Raw genomic sequence first — 17,756 nt, forward strand, 5'->3', positions numbered from 1 at the left:
AGCTTTGGCAGATCGGAGTTTCCTGCCTCAAGAGGGCTTGGCGCTGTCCAAAGTTTAGTTGGCGTTGCGCGGGCGTTTTGCTCTTGGAAAGTATCTTCTACGAGAGTCCTCTAGTTAAGTATATGGAGCAGGCGGTCAAATGGATAGCCCAGACTACAATAACTTGTAGTTGCTACTCCAAAAGCTGGCACTTTGATTTCTGGTAATGGTACTAACGATAATTGGTAAACTAAATGCTATTAATTCCAGGTTGACCATTCCTCTAACGTAAACCGTGATCTCCATGGCTTTTCAATCCTCGAGATTTTTTTTTTGATTGCAGAATCATGAAGAGAGGACGGACAACAATTTTAGGCTTAAAATGCACACCAAGCCCTGTTTGATGTTTCCTTGGAGCGTTTCTGACCAGAAGCGATAGGGACATGGGAACTTATGGCTGGGCTTTCTGGGGCCTGTGATTAAGCCCGCTCATTACCAAAAATTTCACTCAATACAGAATTGTGTGATGGTTCTAGTAGCAATTGGCTCTAGAAATTTTCAATTCTGTGCTGCTTAAGAAGAGCGTCGTGGTAGGACAGGCGGGATCACGGACTTACATTCCACTTGGCCAATCCGATTTCAGTATTTCTGTCTTTGTTATCAAGAATTGCTAGAGAATCTACATGCGAAGAGAACTACCTACAGACATAGCAGCACTACAGCGAGTAAACCATCCCGATGGCATGAAGTCCCAAATGACTTCCTGTCCAGCCATGTCTACATCCAAAGAGATATAATGCATCCGAAAGTGGTCCCATTCTGACCATAGACTTCGCCATCAAAGATGTATGTACCTTCCGGACTCACATGTATTAGTTGCCCAATACCTTTCTACCCTAACTCTAAGCTCACGGGTATCATGGCTTAGCCAGTGCTCGACGGCCCTTGTGGAATCAACAAACTCTTCTTCGCGTCGAACGAATTTCTTCCTCCATTCTCTTTCGGCTGGCTCTCCATCTATCTCGTCACCGCTATCCCACTCATCTTCTTCTCCCGTCCCTTCTTCAACTGGGTCCCATTCTTCAGTCTCCCAGATCAATTTGAAACTCAGAGGGGGGAGGGAGAAATGACGCGCAACGATAGCTTTGATGCGATATATATCAAAGGTCCTCGGGATCTCCCTTTTAAACTCCGTGGTTGTCTGTGCAGCTACAGGCTTATCGTCAATATAACCTCTTGACGTGACTGTGTTTGGATTTGGAATGTAAAATGTAAAGTTGACGAGTCGTGCTGCCAATGATCGAGGATTTATAGCAGCATCCCCCTCCAATCTTTTGATTTCTGGGGTACCGTATATTAGGCACAACTCGTCATATCGGGGATGTGAGGCAAGAATCCGCTTCTCTGCGCTCTCGGGGAATGCTGACAGTTCCTTCTTAATAAGAGACAAGTAGTAAAGTTCTCCATTGACCCGATCTTGGGCTGATACCTTGCCGTAGTTCAACACCCGTAACTTGGAGAGTCGAGCAAGCGTAAGCATGTAAGCCTCATCAACGGTCATACGTTCCTCAGGCAATCCTGTAATGGCAGTAGAAGCGGGCGGTTTCTCGTAGAGAGGATTATCTGATATGCGGAGGTTCGTAAGACCAGGAAAAACGGTCGGAAGGGCATCAATGAAGGCCCAAGAGTCTATTAGATTTAGCGAGATATCCAAAGTAGTAAGCGTAGGTGAGAAGACTAGAGGAGCATTTTTCTCAGTAGCATCTTGGATTTTGCTTATCTTGTTACGGCGAAGCGAGAGGCGATTTAATTGCGGGAGAGATGCTAGATGCGAAAGACTCCCTAAAGAGCAGAAGATGTTGGATTCTAAGGATAGCTCTCGAATGGTGTCTGTTATCGGCCTTGAAACCAAGGATATTTGATTGGACGATAGGGATAGGGACCGGAGGTCGGGAAATCGGTAAGAAAGGATAGATATCTGCACAATCGATGAGCCAATCCTGACCAATACGCCCTGCTGTATGGTGATCATACCTCTTCCCATGTCATAAGAGTCTCATCAAGGGACAACTCCAAGACTCCTTTCACTAATCTATCTCTAGGGACGGTACCGAGACGATTACCGCTGCAGCGAGTTAGTAACTTAACACCAGCTGCATTAGGCGACAAGGGCGAAATGGAAGCTCTCGCGCATACTTCAATTTCAAACTTCGCAAGTCCATGAACTGTTCACAAATATCCATAATTTCTATCCAGTCTGCCAGAAAATTCCGATTGAGATCAAGTTCCCTAATCATCGGGCAAGTGTCCTTGATCTTTTCCAATTCACGCTTGCGCAGATCATTGTCCGCATCCACTGCAAGAACGCCTCTCAAGCGCATTCCGTCCAAAATAACGATTTTTAGCTCCCGCAGTGCGGCAAGCTGCTTTCGAATCTTCTCAAAGCCAACTTCTTCCACGACCTTCCCGCTAATCTCAATTGGCCTGCTGCCTCTAGAGGGCGAACCAGACATGTCAGAAGTAATCTCAGAGACATACTTCGTGCGAAGAGCTTCAAGGAATCCTCGAGGCCTATCTGCCAATCTAGCTGGGCGCAGAAAAGAGCCAGCAGTAGGAGAATTACTTCTACCTAGGGAATAGATTAGCCTCGTCTTCTGAAGTCTATATGAAAGTCGGGGTGGACATGGAGCATAAATAGTACATTCGAAGTATTTCACTCCCTTATGCTCTCCTGAGTGTTTTCCTCTTGCGGGGTCGTCCCATTCCACTCCCAGCCATTCCCCATCAGTCCCCTGAACTTTGCCTATGTATCTAATAGTGCATAAAGATCCATCATATGAGCGCCTTGTGCCAACCCTTGCTACGGGCTGTCGTTGAATAGTTTCCCAATCCGACATATAAAATGATATAATATGAAAAATTATATGTTTTCAATTCCACTTCACTCCATGAAATCAATACTTCCTATTTTCAAACTTGAACTCCGTAATGTTGTAGCATTCATCGAATATGGGCTGCGAGAGATTTCCACGGTATGGATGTAGATGATGACTAAGCGCGTCCTTAGACCAGCATTGCATCGGAGGTCCTTCCGTGAGCTTCAGCATGCAAGGAAAATCACAGTAGCAGACTGCTCACATCACAACAATCAACATGGATTATCAAGTAAGTACCGCTCTCTGCCGCTTTATACTACAGCAGTAACTAAAACCTACCCTTCCCAGAATCGCGTGGGTTCAAAATTCGGCGGAGGTGGTGTAGCCTCCCACTCCGCCACCAACGCTGACCGTCGCGAGCGCCTTCGCAAACTTGCCTTGGAACACATCGATCTCGACAAAGACCCGTACTTCTTCAAAAACCACGTTGGCAGCTTTGAATGCCGTCTTTGTCTAACCGTTCACCAAAATGACGGCTCCTACCTCGCCCACACCCAGGGCCGCAAACATCAGACCAACCTCGCCCGGCGCGCCGCCCGGGAGCAGAAAGAAGGCAAATCTCAAGCCGATGGCTCTTTACTCCCTGCCGGCATGGGTGTACAAGTGAAGCGCAACACAGTCAAGATAGGTCGCCCGGGCTACAAGATCACCAAGATCCGAGACCCGCTCACAAGGCAGCACGGCCTCCTTTTCCAGCTACAGTATCAGGAAATTACGCCTGACGTTGTGCCGCGCGTGAGATTCATGTCTGCTTTTGAGCAGAAGGTGGATGATCCGCCGGACAAAAACTTTCAGTACCTTCTTGTTGCAGCGGAGCCATATCAGACGTGTGGATTTAAGTTGCAGGCGAGAGAAGTGGATCGGAGAGAGGGCAAGTTTTGGACATGGTTTGATGAGGACAGTAAGGAGTTTTGGGTGCAGATACTGTTCAAGACGGAGAGAGAAGAGAGATACTCCGGTGTGCCTGGTCTGGCTCCAAGTCTACCGAGGCGATGAGTTGGGAGATTATCAGTGATATGCTTAGATTCTGCTTGGGAGTTTGGGGCTGGATGGTCTGGAGTTAGAATGTCAAAATTGGGCTGGTTCTTCGGATTAGGAGTTCTATGAAATCGAATATGTAACACATATGTCTATATAACTTATAGCTGAATTGGCATTTCTCTTAAGCACCGTCTCCATGTTGATGGGGTATAAAAGCATCTATATTTTGAAGGTTTGTAAATGCTTACGAGAGTCAAGGTGTCGATTGCGATGAGTGTAGCGAGCCGGAACTTGATACAAAGCTTTGCAGTCCTGATCTTCTTTTGGACGATTCCGTTTTTTAAAATTTAGCCCTGACATTCAAAGAACACGCGTATAGTCGCATTACGTATTGGACAGGGCTTCTTAGAGAAGAAAAAAGAGGTTGGGGTCATTAAAATATTGTCATATCCGGTAAGAGACTCGATAGTTTGAAGAATTATTTTCCAAAGTGAAGATGTGCCATTCGGGTGTGATGTAGTTCGGACAACACCATCTCTTGGAAGATAACTTAACTAGCTTGGAAGGCATTGAAAGCCTTGTAGGTGTACCCAATGAACGGAAGACTCATCTCAGCTTCCTGTTCTTCCGGCATAGCACGAGCTTGAGCACGTAGCTGAGCACTGTTGTCCTCCTGAGGAATCTCGTCGATGGGGAAGTAAGAAACGTCAATGTTAGAAGTAAGTCTAGGTTCGAACGGAGCGCGAATCTTGCGAAGTTGATCCCAGACGACTCCACGGAAGAATGGATGGTTCTTAATCTGCATAGCGCCGCCATGCTGGCCTCCTTCCTGGCCAATACGGTGTTCGGGGTCACAGAGGAAGCTAGTCAAAAATGTTAACCATGACTTCTGAAATACTGATGCAAACATTAATAAACGTACCTTCGAATGAGGTGTTCAGAGTCGCGGGAAAGAGTTAACTCTTCGGGGAAGTAAAGGTACTCTCTCCAGTTGACGATCTTTCGATAGGTATCTGTCGCCTCTTCGGCACAGAACGGCGGCCATCCAACAAGACACTCAAACATAATAGCGCCAACGGACCACCAGTCACACAGATATGTGTAGCCCTGTCCATTGAAAATCTCAGGGGCAATGTAGTCAGGTGTTCCCACCGTTGAGTAAGCCATGGCACGACGAGACTTTCTCCAGGTATTAATTTGGCCACGATTGGAGACCGTCAGATTTATAGCGTCGTTGAAGAATCCCGAATTGCGATTCTTATCCTTCGACGTAGAAGTGTTTTTCAGAAGTTGTTGATAATATGAGTTATCGTGCTGTTTCTTTCCGCCAGTGGATAAACCAAAATCTGTAAGTTTGATGTGGCCACCGCGGTCAAGGAGGATGTTATCTGGCTTGATATCTCTGAAACCACACTATTAATTCTATTGTGAACCGACCGGGATAAAACAAGAACTCTTACCGGTGAAGGAAGCCAAGTTTATGAACGGCTTCGATAGCCATCACCAACTCTGCCATGTAGAATCGAGTAATATCTTCGGAGAAGATTTCATATTTAATCAACATCGTCATCAAGTCACCACCAGGCAAGAATTCCATGAGTAGGTAAAGATAGGCTTTGTCTTGGAATGATGCATGCAGCTTCACAAGCCAAGGATTGTCCTTGGAGTCAGCAAGGATGTCACGTTCAGCCCGGACGTGTGCAAGTTGGTCTTTCTTAAACATTTCGGATTTGATCAGAGATTTCAAAGCGTAAATCTTCCCATCTGTCTTGCGCTGAACAAGTTTCACCTCGCCGAAAGCACCCTTGCCGATAATTTTGAGGGTCTGGAAGTTAGAAACAGTCTCCCTAGTGCGAATGAATCGCAAAAAGTTGGATTCTTTCTTAGCCACAGTGTCTGCCTCATGTCGTTTTCGGGCATCTGAAAGCGTATTATTCTGCAAGGTCTTGTCGAGGTTGACAGCACTGTTATAAAGCCACAGTGAGCATCTATCATATCTATCACCAAAAAGGATCTTGACTTACCGGAGATTTCGATCACGTGCGCGCTCGATGTTCTCACGGAAGAAGACATTGACCAACTCCTTGGCCGCTTTTCCTCTCTTATGGACGTTCTCAGAGTATTTTTCCGGGCATCTAACCAGCTCTTCTTCCTCACCAGCCGGCTTGGGGCTGCGATTAGACATCGGTGGTGCCAAATGTCCGGCTCCTTGGTTGCCAGCAGGCGAGCCTGCAGTGCGAGGGCGCTGGGAGGGCGCGGGGCCACGACCAGCACCCCCTCCACGGGGGGAACCGCCGAGATCTTGGTTCGAAAACTGCTGGATGAGTCCATTTGTTCCATCATTCTGCTGCTGATATCCACCAATGCGGCTCTGATATCCGGGCTGAGGCGAGGCGACATTCGCGTGCATGTACTGCTGCGGATGAGGGGCCTGCTGGGCATACGGGTTGTTCACAAAATATCCTTGATTGTACGCACTCTGCGCATTCTGGCCATCGACATAGTCGTGACCGCCTTGGTTTGGATACATTGGTTGTGGGAAAGTCGATGGGGTGGTTGGGTAGGCCCGAGGGTTGGAGGCGGTGTACGGACGGTCATTGAAGCCGAAGTTGAGATTAAGGCGATTATTGGGATTATTGGGGTCCATGGCCACGGAAGTGATTGTTAGGGGGATTCTGGCTCTGAGGGTTGAATAGTGTGGGCGATTTCGTTTCAAGGGGAGACTGGACCGAGACGCGAGGGGGTGAAGATGGGGGCTCAGGAGGGGACTGGATTGTCCTGACAACACACAAATGCCGGGGAACAAAGCCTAGTCCATGTGCTGAGAAGGAGGGCAGGGTCCCCCAGAGGCAGTCTGAAGCGAGTGAGAGATCAGATCAAAGCGATAGAAGAGGACATAAAGCAACCACAGGGAGTGAATAAGATCAGCAGGGGACAGGTGAGGGTTAGGAGGGAGCTTGATGCAACAAGCACAACTCCTGCTAGATTGCCCCGAATCGCCACGCCCAGGCTGCTTCAGGCTAGCGGATTTCCCATGTTTTTCGCGGATAAAAGTTTGGCGGCAGCAGCCGTAACCTTGTTCAGCACCACGTGAAGCCCAGCTGCCAAGAGCTGCTAGCGACATGCTTTCTTCTGCTCTGTCATGGCATCTCTGGCCTGGGAGGCTGTTTGGGGGAGTGCTCTGGAACGGGCTGATGCAAAGTTTCAATGAGATCCAAAAACAAGGGGGGAAGACAACATGATTGTTTCAACACTGGTTTGGTCAATTTCGTTACTCTTTCCGGACCAAAGTGAGAGTCCAAAAGAGATTTTCTCAAATGCGTAGCTCAATAAGCTATTCATACCCTATCTTGGTATGTTCACCGCTGGAGAAGAGAACGGCATATTCTGTACTCTGTAGTACTCCATACACATGCAGCTACCAAGGGGGTTTGTTACAAATGGTATTAACACCATGCCCTTGTAAGAGAGCTGGCTCCGGGCTGCTGAACCTATCGAACAGGCTAGATCTAGAGATTTGTTCAATGTCCTCCCACATAGCCAAGAACCTATGCTAGTAGACAAGCATAGATTGGCCGGGTTTCTTGGAATTACTCGTGCCGTACCGGGTTGGCACAGGATTGACTGGCGCGTAAGTTGTTGCATCAAGCTCTACGCTCCAGACACACCAAAGAGCACCTTGACCCAGAACTGGTCAACCCAGAACTCATATAGCACAACAGTTATGGGTCATGAGGCCTATCTACAAAGTGGTCCTCAACAATCCGCTTGAGGTTCCATTACTCTCGTGTTCACACTCACTGGTACGACAATTCAGCGTCGGTTGTCGGATGGACCAGAGGCAGGGAGACTTCATTGGTATGAAAGAGAAATGTGATTCCGCATTGTACCAAACAACAGCTAATTCAATGTGCATATTCTCTTGCTTGGTTGTCCTATAGATTCAGAACATGATTTAGATGCGCTCAATTGATTCACCTCGGGCCGATGGCTTTGGAACGAGCGCCAGCAACTTGCCGCCCGCTACGTGAAATTCAACATAACCAAGCTATTGAAACTTGCCGCTGCTTCCATTGGATCAGAATCATGTGCTGAAGTTGTCAAACTTCCTAAAGGCCAGTATAACAAGGTGTTTCAGTTAACGATGCATGACGGCCGCGAGGTAATCGCGAAGCTGCCGAACCCTAATGCAGGGCGGTTGCACTTCACCACCGCAAGCGAAGTTGCGACTATGGATTTTGTACTGTTCCCTCTTTCTCTTTCCCTCCACTCGCCATATGGACTGACTCTTTAGCTGCGGAATACTCTTCATCTACCGGTTCCCAAGTTCCACGCGTGGAGCTCGCGGGCGTCTGACAATGCAGTTGGGGCAGAGTACATTATCATGGAAAAGCAGGCTGGCACGATGCTAAGTGATATGTGGGAAACCATGAGAGGAAAATAGAAAGCCCAGATTGTCAAACAAATTGTGGATATTGAAAAGACCATTGCATCGACGAAGTTCACAAAACTCGGGGCACTATATTACAAGCGTGATCTACCTTCATCGGATCATGATACGGTGTTGTATGTCGACAGGGCCGGAAATAAGGTACACACTGAAGAGTTTGGAATCGGTCCTACTAACCACCGTTCTTTTTTTGATTTTGGGAGGGGAGAACTAGATATCGATCGTGGGCCATGTAAGTAAGATCTGCGTCTTAGCATCTTTCTTTTTGTCCTAATTTAAATACTAAATACTGGGGCTTAGGGTCCACAACTACGGCGTACCTAGAGGCAGTTGCCCATAGAGAGATATCCTGCGTGGATATGGGCTTGAGATATCCGCTAATGCCAGAAGGGCCTTTTTATGGGCCCGGACAATACCAACCAAGCGCATCGAAAAAATTGTCGGCATTACGCAACTACTTAAAAGTGGCTCCCTATGTCCTACCTGATAATAGAGCAATCCATGTCCCCGTTCTTTGGCACGGTGATTTGCACTTACAGAATATTTTCGTTGATCCAGCAGAGCCAACCCGAATTGTGGGTATAATTGACTGGCAATCCGTCAGCATCTGCCCTCTATTCACGCAGGTCACAATGCCGGGGTTTTTAGATTACAATGGTCCGATTCCTAAGGAACTTGGGCGAGTTAGCTTGCCTCCCAACTTTGGCTCCACGACTCCTGACGAACAGCGGGAGGCAAAGGAGTTGCATCAAGCCCAGACATTGCACAATCTCTATTTGGCTCTGTCTCGCCAGATTAATCCGACAGCGTTCCAGGCCATAAAGGGTCAGGACAGTCTCCGTCACCAAGTTAGTGTTGTGCCAGGTTTGACAATAACAGACCCCGAGTCATGCCTCACTGGCTTATTAAGGGAGGTCGAGAAAGGGTGGTCAACGATGGAAGGGTAAGCAACGAGGATTACGAAGTTTCGAAGAGACAACTGGCTGAGGGGATCGAGAGCTTCCTGAGCCGCGAGGCTAGGAGCCGGGAGGAGCGGAAGGCATGGCTCCAGGCCTTGCCGTTTGTGGATTGAGAACACGCTGATATGATGAAGTATAAGTTCTTGGAAGCAACATGACAAGTTAACGTTGTACAATTGAAATTATCCAAGGACAAGGATAGTGCCATGTATGTTATGTTTAAACTTCACTTCATTCTCGTGTTGCAGCTCATTTTGCACATTCAAACACACAAACATGAAGATAATTCTGTGCCAGAAGAAGTCCAGAGAAGAGCCTGTTGCGTGAAAATCAAAAAAAAGGATGCCACAATAATCAGTTGCTTGTTGCAGAGGCTGATTTCTTTATGGTGTATCCATCCATGACCAAAATTGAACCTGTGACGAACTAGATTATTGGTGTTCATTCGGCCGTCTTCCATCCGCAAGACAGCATCTTCCGACATCTGGCGGATAGGAGTGTGTATGTTGGTTGTGAGTGAGAATAGATGCTACCCTCAACGTCCTTCTGGGTCATGTGCTAAAGCGGCATTTCGGGAAAATCCAGATTTCTTTGCCTATTTACAGAGGACTCTGTGTACTGTGGGTAAGGTACAAGGTTGGATGGACTGGAGGTCAGGAGTTTCCAGGAGGCTACGGAATAACTTTATCCCGATAACAAACCTTCGGAGCTCCTAAAACTATATTTTTTTCGAGGGCGAACTGACAGCAGCTCGGGGTCAGCGAATTCCGCGCAAAAATCAATATACCTTCTGTCCTACTTGATAATCTGAGTCTGCTCAATTGCTATCATGGCCGACTCGAGCACTCCTTCAACCCCGCCTCCGCAAAATGGTGCCCCGAAGGCGGCCCCGAAGCCGCAGAATCCCGCTCTTAGGATGCTTGGTAGGTAGAGCTCGGGCCGGTTGATGTTTGGGTTCTAATCCGCTTTAAAAGGTCTCCCGAATTTACGACTAAAACTTCCGTCGCGGAATTGGATGATATTTCTCACAGTCACCGGGTCTTTTTTTGGGGCTTTGATATACGACCGCCGGGAGAAGAAACGAGTCCAAGAGAAATGGTCCAACTTGGTCGCCCATATAGCCAAAGAGCCTATCCCCACGAATGAGACACGGCGGAAACTTACGATATTTCTCGCAGCACCTCCTGGTGACGGCTTAATGAGCGCCAGGGATCATTTTAGGGAATACGTTAAGCCAATTTTAGTCTCCGGAGCGATGGACTACGAAGTGATAGAAGGTAGAAGGGAAGGTGATATCAGAGCGGCTCTCGCTAAAAAGATTCGAAAGTTTCGACAGACGGCTGGTGAAGGCCCCCCTTTGGAAGAAGATGACCATGAAACCTCAATGAGACGGGTACGGGAGCTGTTCGGAACACATGATGAACCTGGTGTCAAGGGCGACGTTGTTATCGGTCGGCATACGTGGAAAGAATACGTTCGTGGACTCCATGAAGGGTGGCTCGGACCTGTTAATCCTATTGTCGCGGAGCCCGAATTCGTCCCACCAACGACCGAGAAAGTGGCCGAAACTGGACCTAACTCTCAAACCACCGATGATGGCTCGAATACGGCTGAAGTGGACAAGAAGGACGAAAAGGAAAAAGAGGAAAAGAAGCCCGAGGCCAAGAAACCAAAGGGCCCGACGCTTACATACCTCCTACCATCGCTCTACTCTTCGCAAGAACTTCCGCCTTCCCTGCCCGACGAATTCCAACCTTCATCGCCACTTGCCTTCCCGCATATCCTAGGATTCCTCAATACCCCTATTCGAATTAAACGATTCCTCACCCGTCGCTACCTGGCAGACAGTGTTGGCAGAGACGTTGCTGCAATTGTCCTCGCATCTTCATACAGGCCATACTCAGACAACTATCAATCCACAAGCTTAGAATCTACTGACTCCGACTCACCGACATCATCGTCATCACTCAGCTACGAACAACAACATGTACTCGAGCAAGAAGAGAAAGAGTGGCACAAATCAGTGCATAAGACCCCCGAGAACCCAGATCTTAAAGAGCGAGAATGGCTTGATGATGTAGTAATAGATCCGCGGATTGGCGCACGAATGAGGCGTTTTACTCTTTCACCGGAGGAGGAGGAGAGAGCACAGCGCATAGCAGAGGGTAAAGAGTGGGTTCTCGGGGAGGAGAAACCTGTTCCGATACCGACATGGACAAAACTATGGAATAAATACGGATGGGGCGAGGATGATACTCGAGGAAAGCCATACTGAAATTGGCGGGGTTCTTGAGACAACAGTGAATCCATGGTTGAGCCACGGTTCTAATCAGAGAAAATGTTTTCCTGATAGAACCATATTTCTACTATTGCCATATGGTTCTGGTATCTGACAAGCCATTGTATAGTTTCAAATCCACATAGAAAATTGGGAAACGTATGTAAATTCAGAAAACATCTGTAAAAGAGTGTGTTTGAAGCTCAATAGTTCCAGTTATATATTCAATTTAGTGGAACTATACTGGCATCTGTTAATTATACGAAATATATATGCGGATCAATCAACTATATAGAAATATACCCCATACATATTTTGATGACATTGTATCTCATCGTACAACCTGGCCAGACTATGTTGCCAATAGTAGCATTTAATCATCCTCCTCATGATCCTGAAACGGCCAACCATGTTCCACATAAGCGAGGTCCTCTTCATCCTCAGCCTCATCAATCCATTTTTTCTTCAGCTACCTATTAGTTTCCACAACCTTCTCAAACAATTCATTTCTAACCCATCCATCCTGCCCCATATCATCCCGCAGCGACCGCCAGTGTTCCACAAGCATATTGATCTTAAACCATTTTTCTTCAAGTTCATAGAATTCCTCTTCCTCTTTTGTGTCAAACTGAATGGGGCAGGGATGTTTCTGATGTTGAGTGGACATCAACACAGCCCAGTGATTGATCACTCTGATAAGAGCACCCTTGGGTGTGATGATGTTTCTGGTCCAAGGATGCCCTGCCCTATCAACAAGATGTTGAATGAGCATCATTCCTGGATATCACATGGTGTTAAGGTGGGGTTTGTTGTCCTTTCCATTGAAGATCATGTACAGATAGAAGAGCATTTGTGTTCAATAAAGTTCATCAGCTTGGGATTTTGCTTCAGGGTCAAGGGACTCATAGTCTTCTGGAAGCAAGGGCTAGGAGTAATCCTTCGGCAGCTCTGGGTCCAGGTTTTCGAATGTTGGTGGATTTCCAGCTGCCATCAGCAGAGGAAGGTAGTCGCGATGATCCTCCCTGTACGGTATGCCTAGTTAGCCAACAATACGTAAAAGAACAAGGGCCCCAATTTATCTCGAGCTGTCCATGTTTTCCGCGCCAAAACATGTAATCTGCTGTAGGACCAATGCACAATTGGCTAGTATCACTGTCACTGTCCTCAACACCTGGGGAATAGAGATCCGCCTGCTGTTCCCAAGGCAAAGCTGTCTTGTAGTAGATGCTGCCATAACAGCTGAAAGAAATCAAAAATATTTTCTGTTCAATATCCACATAGCTTGTTACCAGGCAGGTTTGTTCCTTTGTTGTAAGGCTGGACCAGCATGCTTCCAAAGGCTGACCAACAGCCTTCTCCATAATAATATATTCAGTTCTGACATTGTTATTTTTTTCAGAGAACCAGGTGTAAACTTTGGGCATGGGTATCCCTTTCAAGCACAGATAGTCTAGCATTGCAACTTCACTCTCTGTTGCAAGTTTTCTGGGCTCTGTAATAGAGTACAGAATCTTGATGATAATCTCAAGCCCATCATTCATGGTCAACAGTAAGACTCTGTTGAAGCTGCCTTCTGCAAGTTTCTGCATATGTGCAATGCTTTTCTGATTAATACTCTGAGCCACAACTTTCTGAAGTGCTTCAACATTAAACTCAATATATTGCTCAGCCATTCAACATTTCTCATTGTAAAGATAGCAACTTGAGGTATAGGCAAATATGTCTTGAGCCAGGAAAGGGGACTCCAACTCTTCTCACTCATCATGGATTGCTGTTTCACAAAGGGCTAAGCGAGGCCATTGGTTCAGGAAACTGTGTTATGCAGCACAAAGCTGGATTTGTTCTTGTGAGCTGAGTGAGGGAAAAGAGTGGTAGGTGACATCGGGGGCGAAGAGAATGAAGCATTGCTGGTCTAATTCTCACCAGCATTTTGAGCCCTGGTTGTAAATCAGGGGCATCATAAAATATCAGACTCCCAAACGCCAAAACCAACAACGCAGAAAGTTGATGTCTTCATTGCTGCATACCAGAAAAAGTACTATAATCAGAAGTACACCACAAAGATCTTCCAGGTGGAAGAGAAGGTGTGACTTGATCTTCACAATATCAAGACCATCCAGCCTAACAAGAAATTGGATTTGTTGAGGCATGCATCTTGTAGAATTGTGGAGAGAGTAGGCTTATAAGTTTATAGACTGAAGCTGTCTCCAGGTCTGCAAACTCATATCTTTTATGTATTCCTGCTCTGCAAGCATAAGATCCACAAAGAAATAGATAACTTATCTATTATGAAGCCTGTAAGATAAATAAGAAGGAAAAGAAGTATCAGATTCACAAGATAATAAACTTAAGAAAGTAGAATCACAAATATTAGAAGAGTTATAATAATAAGAAGAATAAGATATAGATTTCCACAGGCAATATTCATTTATTAAGAAAGCTACTTCAAGAATTCTATACTCCATATAACGATGTGACGGTTAGCCAGCGGCCGAAAATGGCCAGTTTTGGTGCTGTTTTTGGCCTCCTGCTAACCGCTGTCCCTAGATAATCACGTGAAACAATCCACATGGCCATGGCCCTTCCCTCCACGCACGGCCACAACTTTTTGGGCCCCACCACCTCCTTTCATGGCTCACCTTCCCCCTCACTCAACCGCTCACTCACCTTTGCTTGGGGGGAGAGCCAGAATTGACTGAGTGAAGCGTCAAAAACGGCTCTCCCCCTTGAGCACCATGTTCTCTCCAGTTCCAGGTCCCATCATGCTGACTGTCTCCTTTCCTGCTCCCATCCTTCCTCCTGCCAGTGTCTGGCAGCACTGCACGTCCCGTCCTCATCCATGAAAGCACTCACCCTCTCAGTTCCTCAGTCCAGGTTTTCTCTTTGCTGCTCCCTGGGCTGTCTTGACCATGGTGCCTTGCTCCCAATCTGTTGAATCTGATGATAAAGAGAGTCACAGCAAGAGCAATGTCAGCCCTGTGCTGGATGTCATCTTTTAGGACAGTGGATACAAAAGTGGCTCCAATAGCAACTCCAGTGAGGATGAGAATGACAGTAATGATTCCAACAACAATGTCTTTAATAAGGGCCAGCTCCCTCCAGAACACTATCTCACTCAAGTAAAGAGTCTAGATGTCTCTCAGCTTCAACAGAAACAGTACAGTGAACACACTGAGAAAAAACTTGAGAAGATCTGCATGTACTGGAAGAAATAGATAATTCTCTTAATCTCTTATTCAAGCTGGAAGCTTACAGATGGCTCTCTGACAGATATTGTTGGTATATTGATGTTGATCTGATGACTCGGTCTACAGTGTCTGCAGTGAGCCCACTAACAGAGAGCCACCAACAAGATGCTGCCGAACATGTGCAAGGCAGGTCAAACTCCATTGCCCCCAGAGGAGGTGATGACACTGGCTTCTGCTGTTGTGCTTGAGCTCTACTCGCTCCTCATACACCCTTCTACAATGGGAATGCCCATTGCCGGCCTTGCTGGCCCTGGAGGGTCTGGAGGAGTATCTGGACCACCACACCTTGGCGCGGGCTATGAGGAGAGGATCAGCAACCAAACCAGGCCCAATGGTCTGATGCAGACAACAAGCTTCTTCTGCTGATGAGACACCAGAACAATCCCTGGGAGGCAATCCAGCAGAGGTTTCCAAACAGGACACTGGCATTATTGTGGCAAAGGTACTTGATTCTCAACAACCAATCAACACCAGGTAACCCAGGGTGGATAAGGGGTAGGCAATCAAAGTAGAAATAGATCTATGTGATTTTCTGCTAAGCCTTTATGTATTTACGCAATTTAACTTACACAGGAATATTCAGTTGCAGGGAAATGAAACTGGTGAATAAACAAGATTCTGCATCTCAACCCTTCCATCTGTGGTTCTCACTCCCAACTGCGTGGATATTTGCGACCTAGTGGATAAAGATGTTCCATGCCGTGGGGAGAGTTGGTGCAGGAGTTGTGGTAAGATATTCCAGAAGACTTCTCTGTCTAGTAGCTAGTACGATGGATCTGTTCAATGGTAATAATGTCTATCCATCATTGCAACACAGAGGTTATGTGAAAATGCAGGTATAGTCTCCAGGAGCTTCTTGACAGCTTGCTTCTGCTCCTTCCTGAAAATCCACAATTTAGCCATCATCAACTCTATGACCAAATTCTTGAGCCCTCAATTATGCTTGGCTGTCTTGTCTCTCGGCCGTCATCAGCAGCCAACCTGGACATCTCATCGACCTCGCACATCAACAAAACAATGAGCGTTGGCTGGAGATTTGCTCCTGTTAGCAGAGTTGGACCTTTGTTTCCTCGGTTCGCCGTCTTTCAACAACATCACCACAGGCTTCCTCATAAATCTCCACTGACGCAACATCAACTTGCCTCCCAGCCAGGACATCCATTTCTGTTTTACCATTCCATGGCTGAGTCACTGCCTTCGGAAGCCGAAAGGATTTACTACCCCGAGTCAGATGTGGAGGATTTGGAAGGATACAGGCCCGGCGGGTACCATCCAACTCTCATTGGAGATACCTTTTGCGGGGGTCGCTACAAGATAGTTCACAAGCTTGGATTTGGTGGTTATTCAACAATCTGGCTCGCCCATGACCAGCAGCTCCAGTGCTATGTATCACTGAAGATACTTGTTGCAGGAGCTTCACAGGGCAGTAATGAGGGTGAAATTCTCTGTCTATTGGCAAAAGGTACACTGAATTGTTTTGGAAGGCGGTTTATCCCAACCTTGCTTGACCAGTTCTCTTTTGATGGTCCCAATGGGCATCATCTGTGCTTGGTAGGAGAGCCTGCCGGCTGCAGCATAGCCAATTCGAAGGAGAACAGTACAAACTTTATGTTTCCACGAGATGCTGCCAGATCCATTGCTGCCCAGCTCATCATGGGCTTGAACTATCTGCATGCGAACGATGTATGCCATGGAGGTATGTCAAATACAGCCTTGTCCCCTGGTTGCTCATCCAGATTACTGAATCAGACAGATCTCCATCTGGACAACTTTCTTCTTCATGTCCCAGGCTTTGACAATTTAAGTACAGCTGAACTGTACAAGCGCCATGGCAAACCATATGAGGTTCCTACCCGGCGCCTTGATGGAAAGTCTAGTACACCCCATGCGCCACCGCATGTCATTTATCCCATGATTTGGAACATGCCTGCGAATGAGGTGATGGATCCTGAGATTATTATCTCAGACTATGGGACGTCTTTTATTGCTTCAAAAACGCCGTCTCCAACGCTTCACACGCCTGCCCTATATTCCCCGCCAGAAGAATTCTTCAACGAACACATCACCACTGCAGCTGATGTATGGACGCTGGGTGTTGTTCTATATGATGCCATGGGCGAACGGCCTCTCTTTGAAACCTTTTCATGGGATCCAGACGACATCATTGCTGAGATGGTCAACACCTTGGGACAACTGCCCGCACGATGGTGGGGCTCCTGGACTAACCGCTCTGAGTTCTTCAACCTAGATGGTTCATGGATCACCAACTTCCAGCGCATCGGCACACCTGTATTCCGTCGTCTTCATCAACGGATGTGGGATATGGGCCGGGGTGAGACGCCGGAGACCTGTGAATGGGATGTTGCTGGTGGCGAGCTTAAAGCTCTAGAGGATATGCTGAGGGCTATGATGGCATTTGAACCAGTGGAAAGACCGACGGCGAAGCAGCTCATGATGTCTGAGTACATGGTGAAGTGGGCCATGCCAGCGTGGCAGAGGCAGATGAAGCGAAAATTACCATCCTGACCAAGTCTAGAAAGAATGGCTTGCGGCGAGATTATACCACTCACGAACACCTGCGACTTTCGCACCGGATACCGAACCGACGGAACACCTTACAGGTACAAGCTCGGACTGCGGCGACACAACCTGCAAGTACTCAGCAGCTATGTGCCGCCGCAGCGGTGAAGGCACAAGGATCTAGCGGGCTAAATCTTGACGGGTACAACTTACGAACAAAGTTTGACGACGCATTTTGGGAGATAATGATATTGCAGACAGACAGTACTGTTAATATTATCTTCTTAATTCAACATTCATGGCTGTGCTACTTCTCCCCTTCCCCTCCCATCAGGAGTCTTCGAATCTTTGAGAGGCCAAAGAAGTCATTTTGCTGGGTTGCATAGATGGGACCTTCCATTGCCT

At 47.1% G+C, this 17,756-nt stretch overlaps 6 protein-coding genes across 6 annotated transcripts; 4 read left to right on the forward strand and 2 right to left on the reverse strand.

The window, feature by feature from the left end:
• Nucleotides 1-658: 658 nt before the first annotated feature.
• Nucleotides 659-2,876, reverse strand: D8B26_001609 (uncharacterized protein; the record flags this gene model as incomplete). The annotated part of the gene is made up of 5 exons (XM_003065597.1): nt 659-756; nt 847-1,957; nt 2,014-2,104; nt 2,176-2,608; nt 2,681-2,876. The coding sequence occupies 5 exons, from the start codon at nt 2,874-2,876 to the stop codon at nt 659-661; spliced, it is 1,929 nt and encodes a 642-aa protein (XP_003065643.1).
• A 213-nt stretch (nt 2,877-3,089) lies between these two features.
• D8B26_001610 (uncharacterized protein) lies at nt 3,090-4,087 on the forward strand. Its single transcript, XM_003065598.2, has 2 exons — nt 3,090-3,144; nt 3,204-4,087. The coding sequence occupies exons 1-2, from the start codon at nt 3,133-3,135 to the stop codon at nt 3,909-3,911; spliced, it is 720 nt and encodes a 239-aa protein (XP_003065644.1). The 5' UTR covers nt 3,090-3,132; the 3' UTR covers nt 3,912-4,087.
• Nucleotides 4,088-4,156: 69 nt separating this feature from the next.
• CBK1 (Serine/threonine-protein kinase) lies at nt 4,157-6,828 on the reverse strand. Its single transcript, XM_003065599.2, has 4 exons — nt 5,921-6,828; nt 5,357-5,860; nt 4,819-5,298; nt 4,157-4,759 (listed from the first exon to the last, which is right to left on the reverse strand). Exons 1-4 carry the CDS (start codon nt 6,541-6,543, stop codon nt 4,447-4,449), a joined length of 1,920 nt encoding a protein of 639 aa, XP_003065645.2. The 5' UTR covers nt 6,544-6,828; the 3' UTR covers nt 4,157-4,446.
• A 1,212-nt stretch (nt 6,829-8,040) lies between these two features.
• Nucleotides 8,041-9,418, forward strand: D8B26_001612 (uncharacterized protein; the record flags this gene model as incomplete). The annotated part of the gene is made up of 5 exons (XM_066123588.1): nt 8,041-8,136; nt 8,191-8,259; nt 8,341-8,578; nt 8,647-9,194; nt 9,257-9,418. The coding sequence occupies 5 exons, from the start codon at nt 8,041-8,043 to the stop codon at nt 9,416-9,418; spliced, it is 1,113 nt and encodes a 370-aa protein (XP_065979663.1).
• Nucleotides 9,419-10,134: 716 nt separating this feature from the next.
• Nucleotides 10,135-11,723, forward strand: TIM54 (mitochondrial import inner membrane translocase subunit tim54; the record flags this gene model as incomplete). The annotated part of the gene is made up of 2 exons (XM_003065601.2): nt 10,135-10,228; nt 10,280-11,723. The coding sequence occupies 2 exons, from the start codon at nt 10,135-10,137 to the stop codon at nt 11,578-11,580; spliced, it is 1,395 nt and encodes a 464-aa protein (XP_003065647.2). The 3' UTR covers nt 11,581-11,723.
• Nucleotides 11,724-16,010: 4,287 nt separating this feature from the next.
• D8B26_001614 (uncharacterized protein) lies at nt 16,011-17,357 on the forward strand (the record flags this gene model as incomplete). Its single annotated transcript, XM_003065602.2, has 2 exons — nt 16,011-16,527; nt 16,585-17,357. 2 exons carry the CDS (start codon nt 16,011-16,013, stop codon nt 17,355-17,357), a joined length of 1,290 nt encoding a protein of 429 aa, XP_003065648.2.
• Nucleotides 17,358-17,756: the final 399 nt, after the last annotated feature.

This window comes from Coccidioides posadasii, chromosome 1 (assembly GCF_018416015.2).
Source record: "Coccidioides posadasii str. Silveira chromosome 1, complete sequence".
Lineage (NCBI taxonomy): Eukaryota > Fungi > Ascomycota > Eurotiomycetes > Onygenales > Onygenaceae > Coccidioides > Coccidioides posadasii.

What these genes read in the sequence shown, in the direction of transcription:
- CBK1 (XM_003065599.2), bottom strand. Translation starts at nt 6,543, where the DNA reads ATGGACCCCAATAATCCCAATAATCGCCTTAATCTCAACTTCGGCTTC. An exon ending in AAACTTGGCTTCCTTCACCG is followed by an intron (nt 5,299 to 5,356) that starts GTAAGAGTTCTT and finishes GTGTGGTTTCAG; the next exon opens with AGATATCAAGCCAGATAACA. An exon ending in TCTGAACACCTCATTCGAAG is followed by an intron (nt 4,760 to 4,818) that starts GTACGTTTATTA and finishes ATTTTTGACTAG; the next exon opens with CTTCCTCTGTGACCCCGAAC.